At 44.7% G+C, this 19378-nt stretch overlaps 1 protein-coding gene across 1 annotated transcript in view; it reads left to right on the top strand.

The window, feature by feature from the left end:
• Positions 1 to 5236: 5236 nt before the first annotated feature.
• The window catches only part of KCNIP2 (potassium voltage-gated channel interacting protein 2), a gene marked incomplete at its 5' end in the record, with an annotated part of 62045 nt that continues 47903 nt past the window's right edge, over positions 5237 to 19378 (top strand). Inside the window, one exon of the mRNA XM_081953989.1 lies at positions 5237 to 5912. Coding sequence (XP_081810115.1) covers positions 5825 to 5912 — 88 coding nt within the window. The remainder of the gene's footprint in view (positions 5913 to 19378) is intronic.

Raw genomic sequence — 19378 nt, forward strand, 5'->3', positions numbered from 1 at the left:
CTGGCCCAGTTCATGGCCAGACATTCTTAGTAGTTGTGGATGCCTACTCGAGGTGGTTAGAGGTAGTCCTGATGACCTCCAAAATGGCAGAAGCGGTCATCAAGGTGCTACGGAGACTTTTCTCCATGCATGGCCTGTCCGACGTCTTGGTCTCTGACAACGGGCCCCAATTCACAGCCATGCAATTTGAGACCTTCCTAGCAGCTCAGGGAATCAGGCATTCCCTGGTTGCGCCATTCCATCCGGCCTCCAATGGTCAGGTGGAGAGAATGGTGTGATCTGCAAAAGAGGCTCTCTCTAGGATGGGCCCAGGTGATTGGCAAACATGGGCTGACCATTACCTACTAATTCAGCACATCAAACCCAGTGCCATTACTGGGAGAAGTCCCTCTGAGCCTCTCATGGGTTGTTGGCTAAGGTCCCACTTAGACTGACTACACCCCAATTATTCTGCCTCCTCTCCCCCAGACTCCACAAGCAAGATTTTGGACTTTAGCATAGGGGATTCGGTATATGCCCCACAACTATGCCAGGGGAACTCTGTGGATTCCTGCCACAGTGATAGGCATCACCTGCCCTTGCTCTTACCTCCTAGAGCCCGAGGACGGTAGGAATTGGAGAAGGCATATTGACCAACTCCGTGGCTGCCTCTCCAACTCCAATCTTAGACAACCAGAGGTAACTCCTGCACGAGTTAGCCAAAGCCCTACCCAAACGGAGCAAACACTCACTCCTTCCACAGTCAACTCAAGCCCGAGGGTACCAGGAAACTTATCTGGTTTTGTTGCAGGCCTGCAGCGAGCTCTGAGCGAACCGGCTCCAGAACCTCCAGCCGCGGCCTGTGAAAGGTTCCAGGAGCTTCCACCAAGCAGAGCTGCGGAGCAAACAGATCCATCTGACCTATAATAAATAATAATAATAATAAATTGAATTTATTAGCCGCTCCCTTTCCAAGTAGGACTCGGGGCGGCGTACAATGGAGCATATAAAACATAGAAAATGTATAAAAAACAAATAGACATACATACATACCAAACACATATACACATACACGGACACGGACACGGAGGAGGTAACAAATTACATCATATAGACAGTTAAAATTAGCATTAAAATACCCCAATTGTAAGAACTCAATATGTAATTAAAAATTTAACGTTTAAAAACAATTTAAAAAACAGTTAGGAGGAATAAGAGAAAAATTACAATTGAGCCAGGCCAGATAATTGAAAGAGGTGGGTCTTCAGCTGTACACGGAAGGAGCGGAGATCGGACGTAATCCTGATGTCACGGGGGAGGTCATTCCACAGGGCTGGGCCCATCACAGAGAAGGCTCTGCTCCTGGGTGTCGCCCCCCGACACTGTTTGGCGGACGGCACCCGGAGAAGTCCCTCTCTGTGTGAGCGAATCGGTCGTAGGGATGTGTGGGGCAGGATGCGATCCTGCATGTAACTAGGCCCTATGCCATGAAGCGCTTTAAAGATCATAATCAAAACCTTGAAACGCACTCGGAAGACCACAGGAAGCCAGTGCAGCTCGCGCAGGAGAGGTGTTACAGGGGAGTATCTAGTCCTCCCCATAATCACCCGCGCGGCCGCGTTCTGGACCAACTGTAGTCTCCGAGTGCATCTCAAGGGAAGCCCCATGTAGAGAGCATTGCAGTAATCCAGGCGAGACGTCACTAGCGCATGGGTGACTGTGCGTAGGGCATCCTGGTCCAATAAGGGGCGCAATTGGCGCATCAGGCGGACCTGATGGAACGCCCCCCTTGCCACGGCTGTTACATGGTCATCCATGGACAGCCGGGCATCTAGGAGGACGCCCAAATTGCGCACCTGTTCCATGGGGGCTAGTTGGACGCCCCCAATGGCCAGAGATGGAAGCACCTGGTTGAACCGGGAGGCCGGAAGCCACAGCCACTCCGTCTTGGAAGGGTTGAGTTTTAGTCGGTTGCCATCCATCCAGACCCGTACGGCCTCCAGACACCGGGACATCATTTCGACAGCCTCATTGGGGTGGTTCGGGGTGGAAATGTATAGCTGAGTATCATCAGCATACAGATGATATCCCACCCCAAAACCACGGATGATCTCGCCCAGCGGTTTCATATATGTGTTGAACAGGAGAGGCGAGAGCACCGATCCCTGTGGCACTCCACATGTGAGTGGCCTCCGGGTCGAACTCTGCTCCCCTGCCAACACACGTTGCGTCCGATCAGAGAGGTAGGAGCCAAACCACCGTAAAACGGTGCCCCTGACTCCCAGCCCCTCTAGCCGGCGCAACAGGATACCATGGTCGATGGTATCGAACGCCGCCGAGAGATCTAATAGGACCAGGATAGAGGAACAACCCCTATCTCTGGCCCTCCAGAGATCATCAACCAATGCGACCAAGGCCGTCTCAGTGCTGTGCCCGGGTCGGAAGCCGGACTGGCGCGGGTCTAGATAATCATTTTCCTCCAGGTGACGAGGGAACTGCTGTGCCACCACACTCTCTACAACCTTCGCTAAAAAAGGAAGGTTGGAGACCGGACGATAATTGACTAGGTCCGTTGGGTCCAGGGAAGGCTTCTTGAGCAGGGGCCTCACCACCGCCTCTTTCAAGGCGGCCGGTAGAGACCCCTCACCCAACGAGGCGTTCACCAGGCCCAGGAGCCAGTCGCGCGTAACCTCCCAGGATGCCAGTACAAGCCAGGAGGGACACGGGTCCAATAAACATGTGGTGGGTCGCAGACGTCCACGCAACCTGTCCAAATCCTCGATGGCAACCGAGTCGAACTCCTCCCAGAGCGGTCCCTCAAGACTCGCCACGGGCGTCTCTACTGGACCACTGAAAGGGGCCCATCCCGTCCGGATTTGAGCGACTTTGTCCTGTAGATATTTCCCAAACTCCTCTGCTCTGCCCTGTAGTGGGGCTTCCCGTGGTCTCTCAAACAAGAGGGAACGGGTCACCCGAAACAGGGCGGCAGGGCGGTTATCTGCAGACGCAATAAGAGCGGCACAATGTTGACGTTTGGCTGCTCTTAATGCCACGAGGTACGTCTTCAAATATGCTCGTACCTGTGCTCGGTCAAATTCGGAACGGGAGGATCTCCAACGACTCTCTAGGCGTCTCTTGTGGCGTTTCATCACCCTTAGCTCCTCGGTAAACCAAGGTGCCAGGGTGGTTCGTCGCCGCAGGAGAGGCCGCAGAGGCGCCACCCGGTTTAGGGCCCCGGCAGTCGCACTATTCCATGCGTCTACCAGGTCCTCCACCCGGGGGCGGGTCAGGTCCACAGGGGGTGGCCCAAGTTCCGTCTGGAACCTATCTGGTTCCATCAGGCGCTTGGGGCGGAACCATCTAATACCTTCCAGTTCCGCCTCCTCGCGGCGGGGGGTAGCACCAGGGAAGTCCAGCCGGAGAAGTGAGTGATCCGACCATGACAGGGGAATAATGTCTAGATCCCCTATTCCCAGATCACTCGTCCACTGGCCAGAGACAAAAACAAGGTCCAGGGTGTGGCCTCCCTCGTGAGTAGGACCCTGAATTAACTGGGTCAGGTCCATGGCTGTCATGGAAGCCATGAACTCCCGCACCCCCTCAGACGCTTCTCCCATCGACGGCAGGTTAAAATCCCCCATCACTAAAAGTTTGGGGGTCTCAACCGCCACCGATGAGATCAGCTCAAGGAGTTCGGGCAGGGCCGCTGATGTATAGCGAGGAGCCAGGTATACTATCAGCAGGCCCAACTGCCTCCCTGGGCCCCATCTCACGACGAGGGACTCACACCCGGATGTCTGCGGCACGGTGAACTCTCTCGGCTCTAAGTCTTCCCGGATAATCACTGCTACCCCACCGCCCCTTCCCTGGGCCCGAGGCTGGTGAAATGCTCGATAACCTGGTGGGCACATTTCCACAAGGGGTAGACCTCCCTCGTGGCCCAACCAGGTCTCGGTTATTCCGGCGAGGTCCGGCTCCCCCTCCAAAATTAGATCGTAAATGAGGGGGGCCTTATTGACAACGGACCTCGCGTTGCATAACAGCAGTCTCAGGCCTTGGGTCTGTAGATCCTGACCACCTAGTATGCAGGGGTTGGTACAAACGACCGGGAATGACCAAAAGCCCCGGTCTCCCAACCGACTACGCGTTCTTAAATTGTCCTCACACCTGCCCCTCCCCACGACCGTTGGTATTAAGGAGCCCTGAACAGGAATGCTATCTTCCCTCTCCTCCCCCACTCCGCTCCCTCCTCCCTATCCAAGGAAACACCTCCTACTGAACTGCGCAGGTCAGGCAGAGCTACTCAAAAGCCCGCCTACCTGCGTGACTACATTTCCAGTAGGATTGTTCCATCTAAGAGGGGAGGGGTGTTAGATACTCATACCAACTACAGTGGTTTCCACCAAGGTCCTCTGTTCTGACGGGAACAGAGGTTTAATCCTATTGGTCGAAGGGTCTGACAGCTCCTATAAAAGGGCTGCTGTCAGACTCAACCTTTGCTGGATTGTTCTCACTTGTTGTGTTTTAATAAAGAGCTGTTGTTACTGTTAAGCCTGTGTGTGCCTATCCTTTACCCAATTTAACATCCACTTCTTGCTAATTTCAAAAAGGAAGCAGCATCTGAGCAGACAAATCATGTTTTAGCCAGCTCTTCCTTTCTGATTCTTGCAGTCTTCTCTCTTTCACGCCCAGACCAAATCCCTTTCTTCCACCTTATTTTCAGAAATAATTCGCGAAAGTTCTTCAACTCCCCTTTCCTCCCTTTAAAAAAAAAAGCAGACTTCTCTAAGTTATTCCAGCTCAGGAGGGCAGAGCTCCGGGTGTGCCAGCCGCTCCTGCAAATGTTGCCAGTGTGATGTTGGCTCTTTTTTTTTTTTTCAGACACCGAGGGCTCCTGCAAATGTTGCCAGTGCAAATTTCGCGTGATGTTGGATCTTTTACACACCGAGGATTTTGATCAGTCGCAAATGCCTCCCGCGGGCGCTTTGTTTTCGCCATCTGTGGCTTCTCCTCTGCTCGCCCGGAGAGAGTTGGAGAAGTCACTTTGCACGCGCTCCGTTGTGGTCCAGGGCAGTTGAGGGAGTGCTTTGGAAGGAACATCCAGGGAGGCTCCAGTAGACGAGCCGGGAGGAGGAGGATCGGGCGGGGGGGGGAAGCAGCGCCCCATTGGTCAGCAGGACCTGTGGAGTCAGACCATTGCCATGCCAACCTAGCACTGCCTCTGGTTTCCTGGCAGCTGCCTTGTGGAGAACTGGGTGTGGCGGAGAAAGATGTCATGTCAGGCAAAGCGACCAAGGATCGGAAAAGGCTTCCGCCCGGAGCGGGAAACTGCTGGCTGCTGCCCTCTTCCAGCAACCAGGACGGCCGATTAACCGCGGCGTTGTTGACGCTGCCCCAGCTTCGCGGTCCGCTCTTCGTTGCAACTTTGCTGGAAATTCCTGCTCCACGGAGCGTCCTGGAAAGGATCGCCGAGCGCCCTGGCTTGAAACGACGGCCGCTGCCGGTCCCTGCCTCCGCCCCAAGGGCTGGGCACACAACGATCTTCTCGCCTTGGCTCTGGGCGTGTCTGTTTGTTGCCTGGTCATTTCTGCTCTTCTAGCGTCCCCGAAGCCTTCAGCCGATCTCAGCTGGATCTTTTCAATCTAGTCCAAACTTTTCGTGTCAGAGATCAGAAGTCTTTGCCTTCAATGGTGGCTCTGACTTTCTTGCCTGAATACTGACTGTGTGATAGCCCAGAGCAGAAGACCCTCTTCTCTCCGAGTTCTACTAGGTTTCACCTGCTCCTGAGAACCTGGGGGTCTACAGCCAGGTGTCCCCCCACCCCCGCCACTGTATTGTTAATGCCATGGCTCATTGCCAGCAACGATGCAAGAAGCAGCTGGGACGAGCGATCCGTTTCTTCTACCAGTTTGTAACTGGGACCTTATATGAAGGTAGGAGTTCCCAGCACTCTGGAGGAGGGGTGGATTGGGACATGTGTCGTTGGAACAGCAGGCACAGGGATGTTGAGAGCCTAGACATCTTTTGTGTTTGTGTGGTGGGTCTTAAAAAACACCTGAGCTCTATAAGCAATAGAATGGGAAAAGGCTGTAGTTACCCCCATTACAGTTGCAGGTTATTGTGGCTCTTCAGAGAAGGAAGAAAACAGCATACAGTAGACATTATATGGAGATCATGGGGTGAAAATTATATATTCTGAATTATACTGGATTTAGATAATAGACATATTTCTGTTTTGATTCAGTACCAGACTACATTTCGCCTGGGATCACCAGGGTCAACTGATAACCTGGTAGATATTGTATCAACACCATATTTCAGAATTCTTCTTTCCATACTGAGAGAACAGTTGTGTTGGCTCCCATGTCCTTTCTCCATACCACTCTCTACAAATCAATTAGTCAACCTCTTCACTGATAGACAAAAACTTTGCTGCTTAAATGAAATCGCATCTACCCAAGAGATGTTCTGGGAGGAGAGCCAGGTTAAAGATCTCTTGGATCCAGTTTTTGGGTTGCAGCTCCCCTCCTTTGTTTTTTACATTCAATAGTCCATACTTTTATTTTTATCAGGGAAAAGAAGAGGAGTTACAACAGATTAGCCCTACTTTAGCTTTCTTCCAACCTGATGTTTTATAGATGCATTGGGCTACAATTCCCATAATCCTCTGTCTCTAATCCCCAAATTGAAGGGGGTAGTTGTTGGGAAATATATTAGCCTGTCTGACCTACTTTATCATTTAATGCTGCATGTTTCCTTTATATTAATCTATCTTTGTCCTGATCTGCAGAATCATTGCACTCTTACACCCTGGTTGTCTTCTCCCCAGACTGTTTGGTAATTTTCAAAGAATCTCCATGGCTTAATCATGCATCCTCCATCTTGTAAAGGAGTGGCAAACTATCTGATCACCTTTCAGCTCTGTTATCTATGGAGGGACCCAATGTTTCATAGCTATATAAATAAGTATGGTTCTGGACCAATGGCAAATGGACTTTGACCTATCCAGGCCCAGGTCCAAATGGGCTATTTTTACAGGATATACTATAGCACATTGGTGTCAAACTCACCACGTCACGTAGCCGTCACAAGATGTTTTGTGACGTTTTCCCCCTTTGTGGAGCTGGGATGGGCCTGGCCTGGCCTGACGCATCGAGCCTGCGGGTCACCAGTTTGACACTCCTGCTATAGCACAAGTTTGCCCTAGATTATGTGTGTACCCAGTTGATATGGTGATGATGTGTCTAGGGTATCATGTTAACAGAAAATTGGGTTAAGACAGGAAACCATATCATGGGCAAACATGTGACACACACACATAGCATGGTATTTGAAAAACTGAAGGGCAGCTCGGTGTGTGTGTGTGTGTGTGTGTGTGTTTGTAAAATTCTTCTGTTTGAAGCCTAATTATCCATCTGCGGTGTCTCCCAGCTCTAACTTTAGTATGCAATGTTTTATTTTATTCCAAATATGAACAAACAATGGAAGTAATATATATGTTTGATGTATTACTCATCTATACAATTTATCTGTGTTTTATCTTGTGGAGATAGTAACCCCACTTTATCATGAGGGCTATTTTAAGTTAATTCCCAGGATCTGGAGAGTGAAATGGAAAGTCTAAATGATGGTGGTTACGCATCTCCAGCTGCTCATAGAGAAATTGATGTGCTGATCATCAATGCACTGTCCGACAGCATATCACAAAGAAAATTTCCTGCCTTTTGTGTCCTATTGATCTCATACTGTGCTTTACGGTTGAACTAGGATAAACCTGCAATTTATTCCACTTTGTCTGTATCTATGCCACTGCTTGCTTAGTAGTGCTCAAATGGTAACTGAAGGTTCAGAAATGTGTTTTTTTAATCGTTTGGGGTTTTGCTTTGCCAGGACTACAAACTCTGAAAGGAGCCTGTTAGACGTGTTACTGTATTGTTTATTACCCAAAGTCCCCCTAGATCAGTGTTTCTCAATCTTGGCAACTTTAAGACCTGTGGACTTCAACTTCCAGAATTCCCCAGCCATCATGGCTGGCTGGGGAATTCTGGGAGTTGAAGTCCTCAGGTCTTAAAATTGCTAAGGTTGAGAAACGCTGTCCTAGATGGATACCTTGATTTTCCTACTACTGGCCCCCAGCATATCACTCAAAAGCCAAATGTGCTCTCCTGTCCTGAAAAGATTGGGCATCATGTTCTCAGCCAAGTAAGAGGGCATCCTGTGAGCCATCAGGGGATTGTCAGCCCTTTGCCATTTTCCTTTTTCTTTTGGGAAGTGAAACAGCAGAATCATTTTATTTCAATTCGTAAGCAAAATAAAAGCACAGAGGCTACGAGGGAATTCAGTGAATAAGATTTGGTAAGGAGAGTTCAACTTTATAAGGACACAAGGTGTACACATCAGAGTTTTATTCTTCAGAAAGCCATTGAGAAACAGATATAAAGGTGAGAAGGAAAGTATATTGTGAGTTTGTTGCCTTAGAAACAGTGATGGGTTCCTACCGGTGTGGTTTGGCGGCCTGGGTCACTGGAATCAACAGCGACCTAGGCCTGCCACACCCCCAAACCAGTTCCCTGGGCAGCCACGCCCCCGAACCAGTTCCCTGGGCAGCCACGCCCCTGAACCAGTTCCCTGGGCAAGCGCCGGCAGCTTGGTTTTCAGTTCTGTGCATGCACAGAACTATTTTAATTGCACTGCACATGCACAAGCAACGCACACACGAGCAAATGAGTAGTAGTGCCTACCTGCTCAGAAAAGCTTTTTAAGATAAACTTAACAGGCTCGAAGTATGGAGTATTTTGTGAAAGTGTTAAGTTGAATGTGATTAGTACATGAAGTATAGCATGTGTGAAAAAACAAATAATCCTCATTTAGTGACTGCCTGTACAGCAACCATGCACGGTTACAATGGAGATGAAAAAGTAAATTTGTCGCCATTCCTTGCATTTATGCTCTTTGTAGGCCTCTAAAGCAACCCTAACCGTTAAAAAAAGCAGTATACAGGAGGTATACAAAGGCCAAAGCATACCAGGAATACAGCATTAAAATCCTAGAGCTTCAAGAAGAGTGGGGCTTTCCATTCCTGGGAGAGGGAGGGGGGAGAGCCTCCTTCATATGAGGAAAACCCCTACACAGAACACCTGGTATGAACAAAATTCATAGTACATGAATAACAAAGCATAAACTGGATATAAAACTATATAATATATGAGCAGCCTGGGGAAACTATAATCCAGTTTTTAATATATAGGAGGGACATTCAGAAACCTAGGTATCACCTTTGAGAAAACTTTTAAGTGCCTCGGGAATGCCACTGCTGGGTTAGGATCTCACCTCAGATCTTCTTTGCATTCTGGAAACCTTCTGGACTTTTTTTCCCTTTTGGCCCTGCATCTTTAAATACTTACTTTTGTAGGGAAGTGTTCCTGATCAGCCTACCTGACACCAAGATATGTAAATTAGGACAGACCTCTTGAGGTTATGCTTACAGAGAATTGAGTTGCAGTTGTGAATGAGAGCAATTTGTAAAAGGTAAAGATATATCTTCAGGCACTTGGTTAAAAGCTATATATTTAGTGTGGAGAATGGTGGTACCAGAATTGGCACAGACATCCCTTGATCTTCCGTAATCTTAAATCTCCTTTAAACTATGGACTGCATGAAGTGAAAAGTGATTTTTCAGATGCACTTTGTTCCTATTGGTTGCACACCTAAAGATACCATGGATTTTATCCTAAATTCTTGTCTTTCTTTTTCCGAAAGAAGACTTGACTTACTAAAAGGGACTACCATTAGCAACAGTTGTCTCTGCCCTGTTTGTAGGATTGATCATACTAGTAATGTGGTAGACTCAAGAGATTTAAAAATGTAAGCAGTGTGCCATCCAAAATAACCAGCCTGTTTAAATGTAATTATTACACAGCTTATCGTAACATAGTTTTCTGATACACATTTTCCTTCAGGGTTGCAGTCTTACTTTATAATTACATCTTTTACTTACTTATCTGTTAAAAGAGCTTCAGAGTTGCTAACAGTCAAATAAGTTTAATACTCAGTTCTTTTTTCTAGCAGGGTTTTTTTCAGGAAATCTTATTTAACCAAAGGCTCATTCACTTTATAGTTAATATTTAAAAAAAAAACTCTGCATTTTTCTCAGTATACATTCACTGGTTGTTGAATGGCAACCAGTTTTCCTGGTATTTTATATTCCAGGCACTCTTGTATCCTGCAGATTGTTTAGAATAGGTGACATTGGACAAAGAGAGAAGATTCTTCATTAAATAACCAGATTGAAGCAGTAACACCAGTGGCCAAAAATAGCCTTTTGCCAATATTTGGATGTACGTTTATTAATAATCGACTTTCACTCTGATCAGTAGTTCTATAATAAGATTCAACTGTCAGTGACCTAAATTTAACTGTAATAGTGGACAGATTAAAAAAAAAGTAAAAATGATAATACATCATTAAATCACCTTAGCAAAGACAAATAATCTGCCTGAATGAGCAGCTCTGAGAAAAGAGGCTCAGGACAACAGTGCCTGCCTGCCCGCCCTAACATAATGCCTTGTAGAGGCTATGGAATTCCACCCCAGTCATTCCTTCCTAACATATTCATCCTAGTAATGGCAATCGTGGGACATGATAAACAACATATATCGAAGGTAGCATAATGGAGAAGGGTGAGCTAACTATGGCCAAAACAGGATACAGTATGCAAGCAGTTATTATAGTGTCACTAAGTCTCGATCCATGTTGCAACTGAGGACTTTCTATGGAATCCATTGCCATTATATAAATTATAAAACGAAGTATAGATGGCAATTGTCTCTTTGAAATAGTCTTGTATTATGAAACAAGACATCCTGTCTTTCTCTGTGTCAGAGCACCCATGGGCACACACAAGTCACTTCTTTGGGTTTTCTGAGTAGAGCCTGAGAGCCAGATTATGAAAATTTGACCTTGTTACAGATTTAGAGGGAGGACAATTTCTTCCCAGAGCTGTGCAATAAAATATGTTTACGACAAACTACCACCAGTGAATAGAACTTCCTGGTACTCCCTAGTCAGTCCACCTTCATTTTTAGCTATTCTACCAAAGTTTCTCCCTTCAGTTCATCCTGAGGTGGGGGGGGGGGGAGATGCCTTTTGTCCCAAACCCAGAAATAAACAATAAACCTCGTGGCAATCTTGAAAGACAAGGAATATCTAAGAAACCATAATGTTTCACGGGAGAAGATTTTAATGAGAAATTCTCTTATTAAATCAATGAAACCAAATCTGTAGAAAAGGGATTTAGTGTGAAAGGGAGAATGTAAGAAAGACAAAGAATTCCAATTTTTTATTTATTTCACTTGCTTATTTACTGACCCAATCTATATGATTGTAAAATCTACAGTCAGCCTACCTAACCAGTTATTTATTATGCTTGAAGAAGCTCTTGGATATCAGTGCCACATTTTCCACTGTGGGAAAATGGGAGGGGGGATTAGTTAGGGTGATATATAATCAAAATAACATTATTTTCTCAGAGAGTCAAGGACACATTGCCCTGCATCTGCGATGATGTAACTGCAAGGCATCTCCAGTTTTGGATGGTGCCTGATTGGATCATGTGATGGACATATGGGTGCTGGACAGGGACTTGATCTTTCTTTTAGAAAAGAATGTTATTTTGACTATATATCACCCATACTCCTATCTAATCCTCTCCCCATTTTCCCACAGTAGAAAATGTGGCAGGCTTGGAGACTCAATGTAAAAGATGGCTTTGAGATCTGACAATCAGGATGTGTTTGGAATTCATTGCAAAGATAATAGTTTTAAAAAGACCCAATGGTTCTCCAGCCTGGATTTCAATAAAGCCTTCCCTTCCTCCCCCTCCACAATTTACCCTTATACTCCCTTTGGAGAAACTGAGCTCTTTTGTCTAAGTAAGGAAGCTATGTATCTGTAGCCAAAGAAGTCAAGAATTGTCTAGTGGCTAAAGTTAATGACTTCATAATGACATAGTTATTAAAAGAGATAGAAAGAGCTAGTCTAGTTTGTCATTGTATAAATAGGAATATATGGAAGAGGCTTCTTAGGGAAACAAAAGCTGAATTCCATCTAGTCAGGCTGCAATGAGACATGCTGGTACGTGCACCCACAGGAATTTGATAAACTAGGTTGCCTGGATCCCATCATGGGTTCTTTAGATCCTCCACGCACAATCTCGCTGCCCCTTCTCACTATTTTGGGATGGCAGGGAGAGCCTAATCAATAACTGCTGCTACCAGCTTCTGCTTTTCTTCTTTTTTCTGTAGTTTATGGTACTTGGATCATGTGATGAAGGCTAAATTCCTGGACTGAAAGGGCAGATTCATGAAAAAAGTGAGATATTATTATAAACACCAGGATTAACAAACTAAATGGAAAATGAAGCTGTGGGGGGGAAAAGAAAAAGAGAAGTCTATAAGGTTTACTTCAGTGGCTGCTCCTCCAGCCAATGCAGAACTAGGTAGAACAAAAGAAAACAATGAATAATAAAGGAAACACAACTCAGGTCATTCTCCATAAAATAAAATTCAGCACCCAGTTTCCACTTGGATTGCTGTACATTTCCTGGATCTCTGATTCCTCTCCTTGGATTTTCCCCCTCTTCTATTCAATTGTATCCAATTCTTAAAGACTGCCTGAGCAGTTTTCTTGGCAAGGTTTTTCAGAAGAGGTTTGCCATTGCCTCCTTCCTAAGGCAGAGAGAAAGAGAATGGTCCAATGTAACCCAGCTGGTATCATGCTCAGGGCAGGACTAAAACCCACAGCCTCCATGTTTCTAGCCTTATGCATTAACCATTACATCAGATGGGCTCTCTTGTTCTGGGAATTAGGCCAGTGTCTATATGGCTTTGAGCCAGACAGAAAAGGCAACACAAAGATAACATGAGCTTGATCTTGTTGTAAAAGCTGAGATTCTTGCTTCTACTGTATCTGGCTATGTACCATTCCGTTTTCCTAGTCTCTGATAGATTCTACTTTCTACTTAGATTGACAGGTTAGATTCTGGGGTTCTTTTAACTCTTTTTTTCTCTTTCTCTTTCTCTTAACTCTTTCATATCTTAACCAGAGCTGGGTTCCTACCAGTTTGGACTGGCTCGGCCGAACCAGTAGTGGTATGCCGGCCTGGGTCACAGAACTGGCAGTGACCCAGGCTGGCCACGCCCCAAACAGGTTCCCCTGTCACTGCCGCCACCATCTTTTTTTTGGAGTTCTGCGCATGTGCAGAACAATTTCCATTGAACTGTGCATGTGCGCAGGAAGCATGCACATGAGCGAACCGGCAATAATGCCAGCTAGAACCCACCCCTGATCTGAACCTTTGGGAATAAGGGTTGTGTTATTCCCTGCACAGGCTTACAAATTCCAATCCTTCAACTTGGAACAACTTGCCAGATGTTTTAGAGGCCACTGTGGAGCCATACCAAAAGCTATGAGTTTGTCAGTAGGATAATCAATTCTTCGGCATCTTTAGCTGATCCTCTCTCCATCTGGCATTGTCAGAATGAGACGGATTAAGACTCCTGTCTCTAACTAGCAAAGAGGATCAGAGCTGGGGGCTAGTGGGTGTTACAGTCCACTGAGTCTGGATAACACTTTTTTGGGTGGAGAATATTTAAGCAGGATTCCTATGAGGAGCTGGAAAGAATCCCATGCTCTACTTGACTTTTATATTTAATAGCAATGGCTTTGACTCAAAATGCCTGTGCCTCTCTGACAGGAGGGACTGGCTTGCAATGCAGTCTAGGGCAGGCATCAGGCATTGTGGTACCCAGCTGGGGCTCAGAGATTTTGAAACCTTGCTTATGTGCTGCTTTAATTTTCTATTTATACCCAGACAGGTGGGTGACTGGCTAATTTTAGCTCTATGCCAGTGCTGTCTTGCCAGGGAACTGGTGGGTGGCTGAGTGTATATATGTGAGAAAGAAAGTGAATACGTGCTTAGCTATATTTTACAGATGAAGTGAGAAAAGAGAGACAGTAGCACCTGGTTCTTGGGCTTGAGCTCTATGTAAGGATGGACAGAAATTATTATGTCACAATAAAAGGGAAAAGAAAAATCTGATTAAATTTAGTTTGTGACTGTTAGGCTTCTCTAAACAGAAAGGGGACGCAGAAGGAGTTGGCCGAAAGTGACTGAAAGACTGTCTTAGGAATCCAGGGGCCCATAGTTCAAATACTGTTTCTTCCATAAGCTAGTTTTGCAGCGTTAGCTCATCAATTCTCTCTGAACTTCAATCCTGCCACCTGCACTGAATGGAGTAATAATAATATTAACTGCATGTTGGATTGGGGAAACTGATGCTGCATAAATACAACATCTGTAATCCTCCCCCCATAGCTGGGGTTACTGAGAGTTTAGTTCTGCAGTACCTGGAGCGTCACAATTCTCCACCTTGGTTTTAAGGTTATTGTATACTAGGATAGTAGGGCCAACTCTTTCATTAAGCAGAGTGAAGCAACTGCCTCACTCTGCTTAATGGCAGCTAAGTGGCAACTAAAAGCAGGTGGGTAAAAAGCAGAGGCAAGATGCTAACAAGAGGCACAGGTATCACATGACTTATCCCAAACTCTTAGATGTGTTCAGTGCAGTACAGTAACATACATGTATACACACTATATGTAATTATCTTATATTTCAACAATTATAGAAATATATGCTAGTACTATATAGTACTTAAGTTGTAAAATATTCAACTTACTCAACATAATCATTATTTTGTTTGGAAATGAGTATCATTCCAGGACTTTTTCAGATCAATAGGCATTTCTATCTATTTAATAACATTTCTACCTAATAACTTTTCTCATGAATTTAGCTCTTTGCTTGAAAAGGGTTGCCTACATCTAGTACATATTAAATACATATTGTATCCACCTTAGTTGAATTGCATACATATATACATGGTCCTTGTGCTATTCCTTTCCAGGACATTCTGTGGAAAAGAAGGAAGAAATAGTATCTCCAAAAATTATTGGCATTTAATAAAAAAGGGAAAGAAAAATGCAGCTACATTTGTATTTATATCAATAGTACTCATTATATCTCTCTATACATTTCTGTCTTAGTAAACCATTCTTGCTTTTACTACATTTGTCCATTATTGCAAACATTGTCTTTTTTCCCCTAAAAATGCTCGCTGCTCTCTTTTTTAGGATCTCTCCCATATTTTAAATTTTTCTTTCAATCTATATTGCTGCCTATGCACAAGCAACCCTGCGCAGCTAACAGCATTAAAAATAATATAGAAACACGGAATAAAATATCCAGAAAAAGAATGAGTTAAAAGAGCACAAACACAAACTCCTGTAGTATTAAACTAAAAATTAATATTACTAGATATGTGAAATTCCTTGATTATCCCTTCTTTTTAAGTCATTCACTCTTTTCTTCGCAGATGTGCATTGAAGCTTGATCCTCACTCACTTTTTCTATATGATTAAACCACCTCTAACATATTTTCTTACATACTTCTTTCACTTTTGTATTCAGTCCACCTTCATTTAGCACCCATTTAGTCTTGGTCTTATTTCTCCTTATTTTACTATACACATTTGTTGAAATGATCATTTTAGATAATAGTTTGTATCTTCCTAGAGATTAATACCCTGCCAACAAAAGTGTGTATAGTCAAGGCTATGGTTTTCCCAGTTGCAATGTACAGGTGAAACTCAAAAAATTAGAATATCGTGCAAAAGTTCATTTATTTCAGTAATGCAACTTAAAAGGTGCAACTAATATATGAGATAGACTCATTACATGCAAAGCAAGATAGTTCAAGCTGTGATTTGTCATAATTGTGATGATTATGGTTTACAGCTCATGAAAACCCCAAATCCACAATTTCAGAAAATTAGAATATTACATGTAATCAATAAAACAAGGATTGTACATAGAACAATATCGGACCTCTGAAAAGTATAAGCATATGCATATGTACTCAGTACATGGTTTGGGCCCCTTTTTGCAGCAATTACTGCCTCAATGCGGCATGGCATGGAAGCTATCAGCCTGTGGCACTGCTGAAGTGTTATGGAAGACCAGGATGCCTCAATAGCAGCCTTCAGCTCTTCTGCATTGTTCGGTCTCATGTCTCTCACCTTTCTCTTGGCAATGCCCCATAGATTCTCTATGGGGTTCAGGTCAGGCGAGTTTGCTGGCCAATCAAGCACAGTAATCCCACAGTCATTGAACCAGGTTTTGGTGCTTTGGGCAGTATGGGCAGGTGCCAAGTCCTGCTGGAAAATGAAGTCAGCATCCCCATAAAGCTCATCTGCGGAAGAAAGCATAAAGTGTTCCAAAATCTCCTGGTAGACAGCTGCGTTGACCCTGGACTTAATGAAGCACAGTGGACCAACACCAGCAGATGACATGGCTCCCCAAATCAACTCAGACTGTGGAAACTTCACACTGGACTTCAAGCATCTTGCAGTGTGTGCCTCTCCATTCTTCCTCCACACTCTGGGTACTGGTTTCCAAATGAGATGCAAAAGTTGCTCTCATCAGAAAAGAGGACTTTGGACTACTGAGCAACAGACCAGGTCTGTTTTTCTTTAACCCATGTAAGATGCTTCTGACGTTGTTTGTTGTTCAGGAGCGACTTGACAAGAGAAATAAGACATTTGAAGCTCATGTCCAGGATCCGTCTGTGTGTGGTGGCTCTTGATGCACTGACTCCAGCCTCAGTCCACTCCTTGTGAAAGTCCCCAACCCTTTTGAATGGTCTTTTCCTAACAATCCTCTCCAGGCTGCGGTCATCCCTGCTGCTTGTGCACCTTTTTCTTCCACACTTTTCCCTTCCACATAACTCTCTATTAATGTGCTTTGATACAGCACTTTGGGAACATCCAACTTCTTTTGAAATTACCTTTTGAGGCTTTCCCTCCTTATGAAGGGTGTCAATGATGGTTTTCTGCACAACTGTCAGGTCGGCAGTCTTTCCCATGATTGTGATTCCTACTGAACCAGACTGAGAGACCATTTAAAGGCTCAGGAACCCTTTGCAGGTGTTATGGATTAATTAGCTGATTAGAGTGGGACACTTTGAGCCTAGAATATTGCACCTTTTCATAATATTCTAATTTTCTGATATTGTGGATTTGGGGTTTTCATGAGCTGTAAGCCATAATCATCATAATTATGACAAATCATGGCTTGAACTATCTTGCTTTGCATGTAATAAGTCTATCTCATATATTAGTTTCATCTTTTAAGTTGCATTACTGAAATAAATGAACTTTTGCACAATATTCTATTTTTTTTGAGTTTCATCTGTGGCTGTGAAAGTTGGACCATAAGAAAGGCTGAGCACCACAGAATTGAGGCCTTTGAACTTCTGCGAGTCTCTTGGACTGCAAGATGATCAAACCGGTCGGTCCTAGAGGAGATCAACTCTGATTGCTCTTTGGAAGGCCAGATCCTGAAGATGAAACTCACATACTTCGGTCACCTAATAAGAAGGAAGGACTCACTGGAGAAGAGCTATTTAATGCTGGGAAAGATTGAGGGCAAAAGAAGAAGGGGATGACAGAGTGAGGTAGCTGGATAGAATCACAGAAGCAGTCAGTGTGAACTTAAATGGACTCTGAGGGATGGTAGAGGACAGGAAGGTCTGGAGAAACATTGTCCATGGGGTTGTGATGGGTTGGACACGATGTTGCAACTAACAACAACAAAGAGATTAACTGCCTTTTACTGTAGCAACAATGAAATAAAGGATATTTGTGTAATATAAATGGTGTGTTTCTGTGAGCAAAGGAGAAAGTAATAACACCATTTAGTCTTGTAGACTAATCCATGGTGTCTAAGTATTAACTCCAAGGTATTTGCTATGCAAACAAATATTGCTGTTATTGCTGAAGTTCCCTCATGACCCTTTTAAGTATCAGCTAGATTGATTATCATTATCACTGAACACATGCCAGAAGAAAGACATCTGAGCGATGTGAAAGCTTGATGAATGAGTGCAAACGTGAGACAAGAGAATTACTTTGATAGAGCTACTATCACAATTAACATAATTGATGCTTTTGTTCTGTATTGAACTGTTTTTGTCCAGGATCCAGACTATATGAGGAAGAATCAAATATGAATACAAGAGAAAATTGAGATTATATGGCTAGGGTTCTGGCTCCTGATCTTCACACCCCTGAGAGAAAATATTGTCCAGAGGGGAGAGTTACAGTGTCTCCCAGAAAGGCAGACAAAAAATAAGAAAAGCCTATTAACTGCCAAACATTTAAATCACTGAATACGTGTACTATCTTAAGATTTTCCAATTCATTATTATTAAAACTCGCTAAATGCAAAGGGGGGAAATTCTGATCAGGCAGGCAGAAATGATTGCGTTGGAACAGAAAAAGGCTCAAGCATTAGAGAAATAAGAATGGCAGCCAATTCATGGAGGAAGTATCAGTGGAACAGGGCCCAATCTTGATCCAATAACATATCTTCTCTTCCTATCTCTTGTACACCCCCCCCCAGCTCCCCCCGGGCCAGCCAGTTATTTTTAGATAGGCGCCATGTGTTGGAGGAGAGCAATTAACGTAATTGGTCAGGGGAGCCAGGTTCATGTGCATGGATGAGAGCTCTAGATTGCCTTGGAGAAGCTAATGTAACAGAGACTCAGGGAGCCCAGGCAAAAGGAGAAGGGGTGGGGGGGACATACCTGGCATGGCGATATGGAGAAGGAATCCCCCCATAGTGACAGCCTCCTGTATGCCTCCCTGATCATCATTCTCCTGATCATATCCTACTGGTTCACTACAAAATGCTTCAAGATCCTCAGTGGCATTGAAGGTAGGTGTGGGCTGGGAGGACCTGGCAGTGGGCAGAAAGGAAGGGCTTCTTGCGTAGCTGGCATATAGGCAGGCAGGCAGGCATGTCTGTGAAAGTGGGAGAAGGGCCCCCCAACCTCCTTCATTCTCACTTTCTTTCCCTTATTTTCAGTCCCTTTTTCCATTCAGAACTATCAGCATATTTCTTGCGTAACTACTTGTCTTCAGTAGCATCTAATCTTTCGCAGGTACCCATTTTCTTGGGAATATCCCCCACCATGTAGGAAGCTGATGATCCACAAGGACTTGATTTTTTTCCCCCAGGGATATTGATGGCGTCTGATGATGATGATCAGATCATGATCGTTTAACAGTGTTTTGTGTTGAAACCAATGTTCTTCTTGCTATAGTTGCAAAAGTGCATCCTTAAGAGGAGGATATTTTACTTATACCATATTTTATAGATTTTTTTTTCTGACTGGTCATAGTGGGAATAAAATACTGGGCTATGATGGCCTTCCTTCTAAACCAGCACAATTCTCTTAATGCCAACCTAATGCCAAACTGATCTATGGTCTGATGGACATTC

This window comes from Natrix helvetica, assembly GCF_964273705.1.
Source record: "Natrix helvetica genome assembly, chromosome: 5".
Taxonomy (NCBI): domain Eukaryota; kingdom Metazoa; phylum Chordata; class Lepidosauria; order Squamata; family Natricidae; genus Natrix; species Natrix helvetica.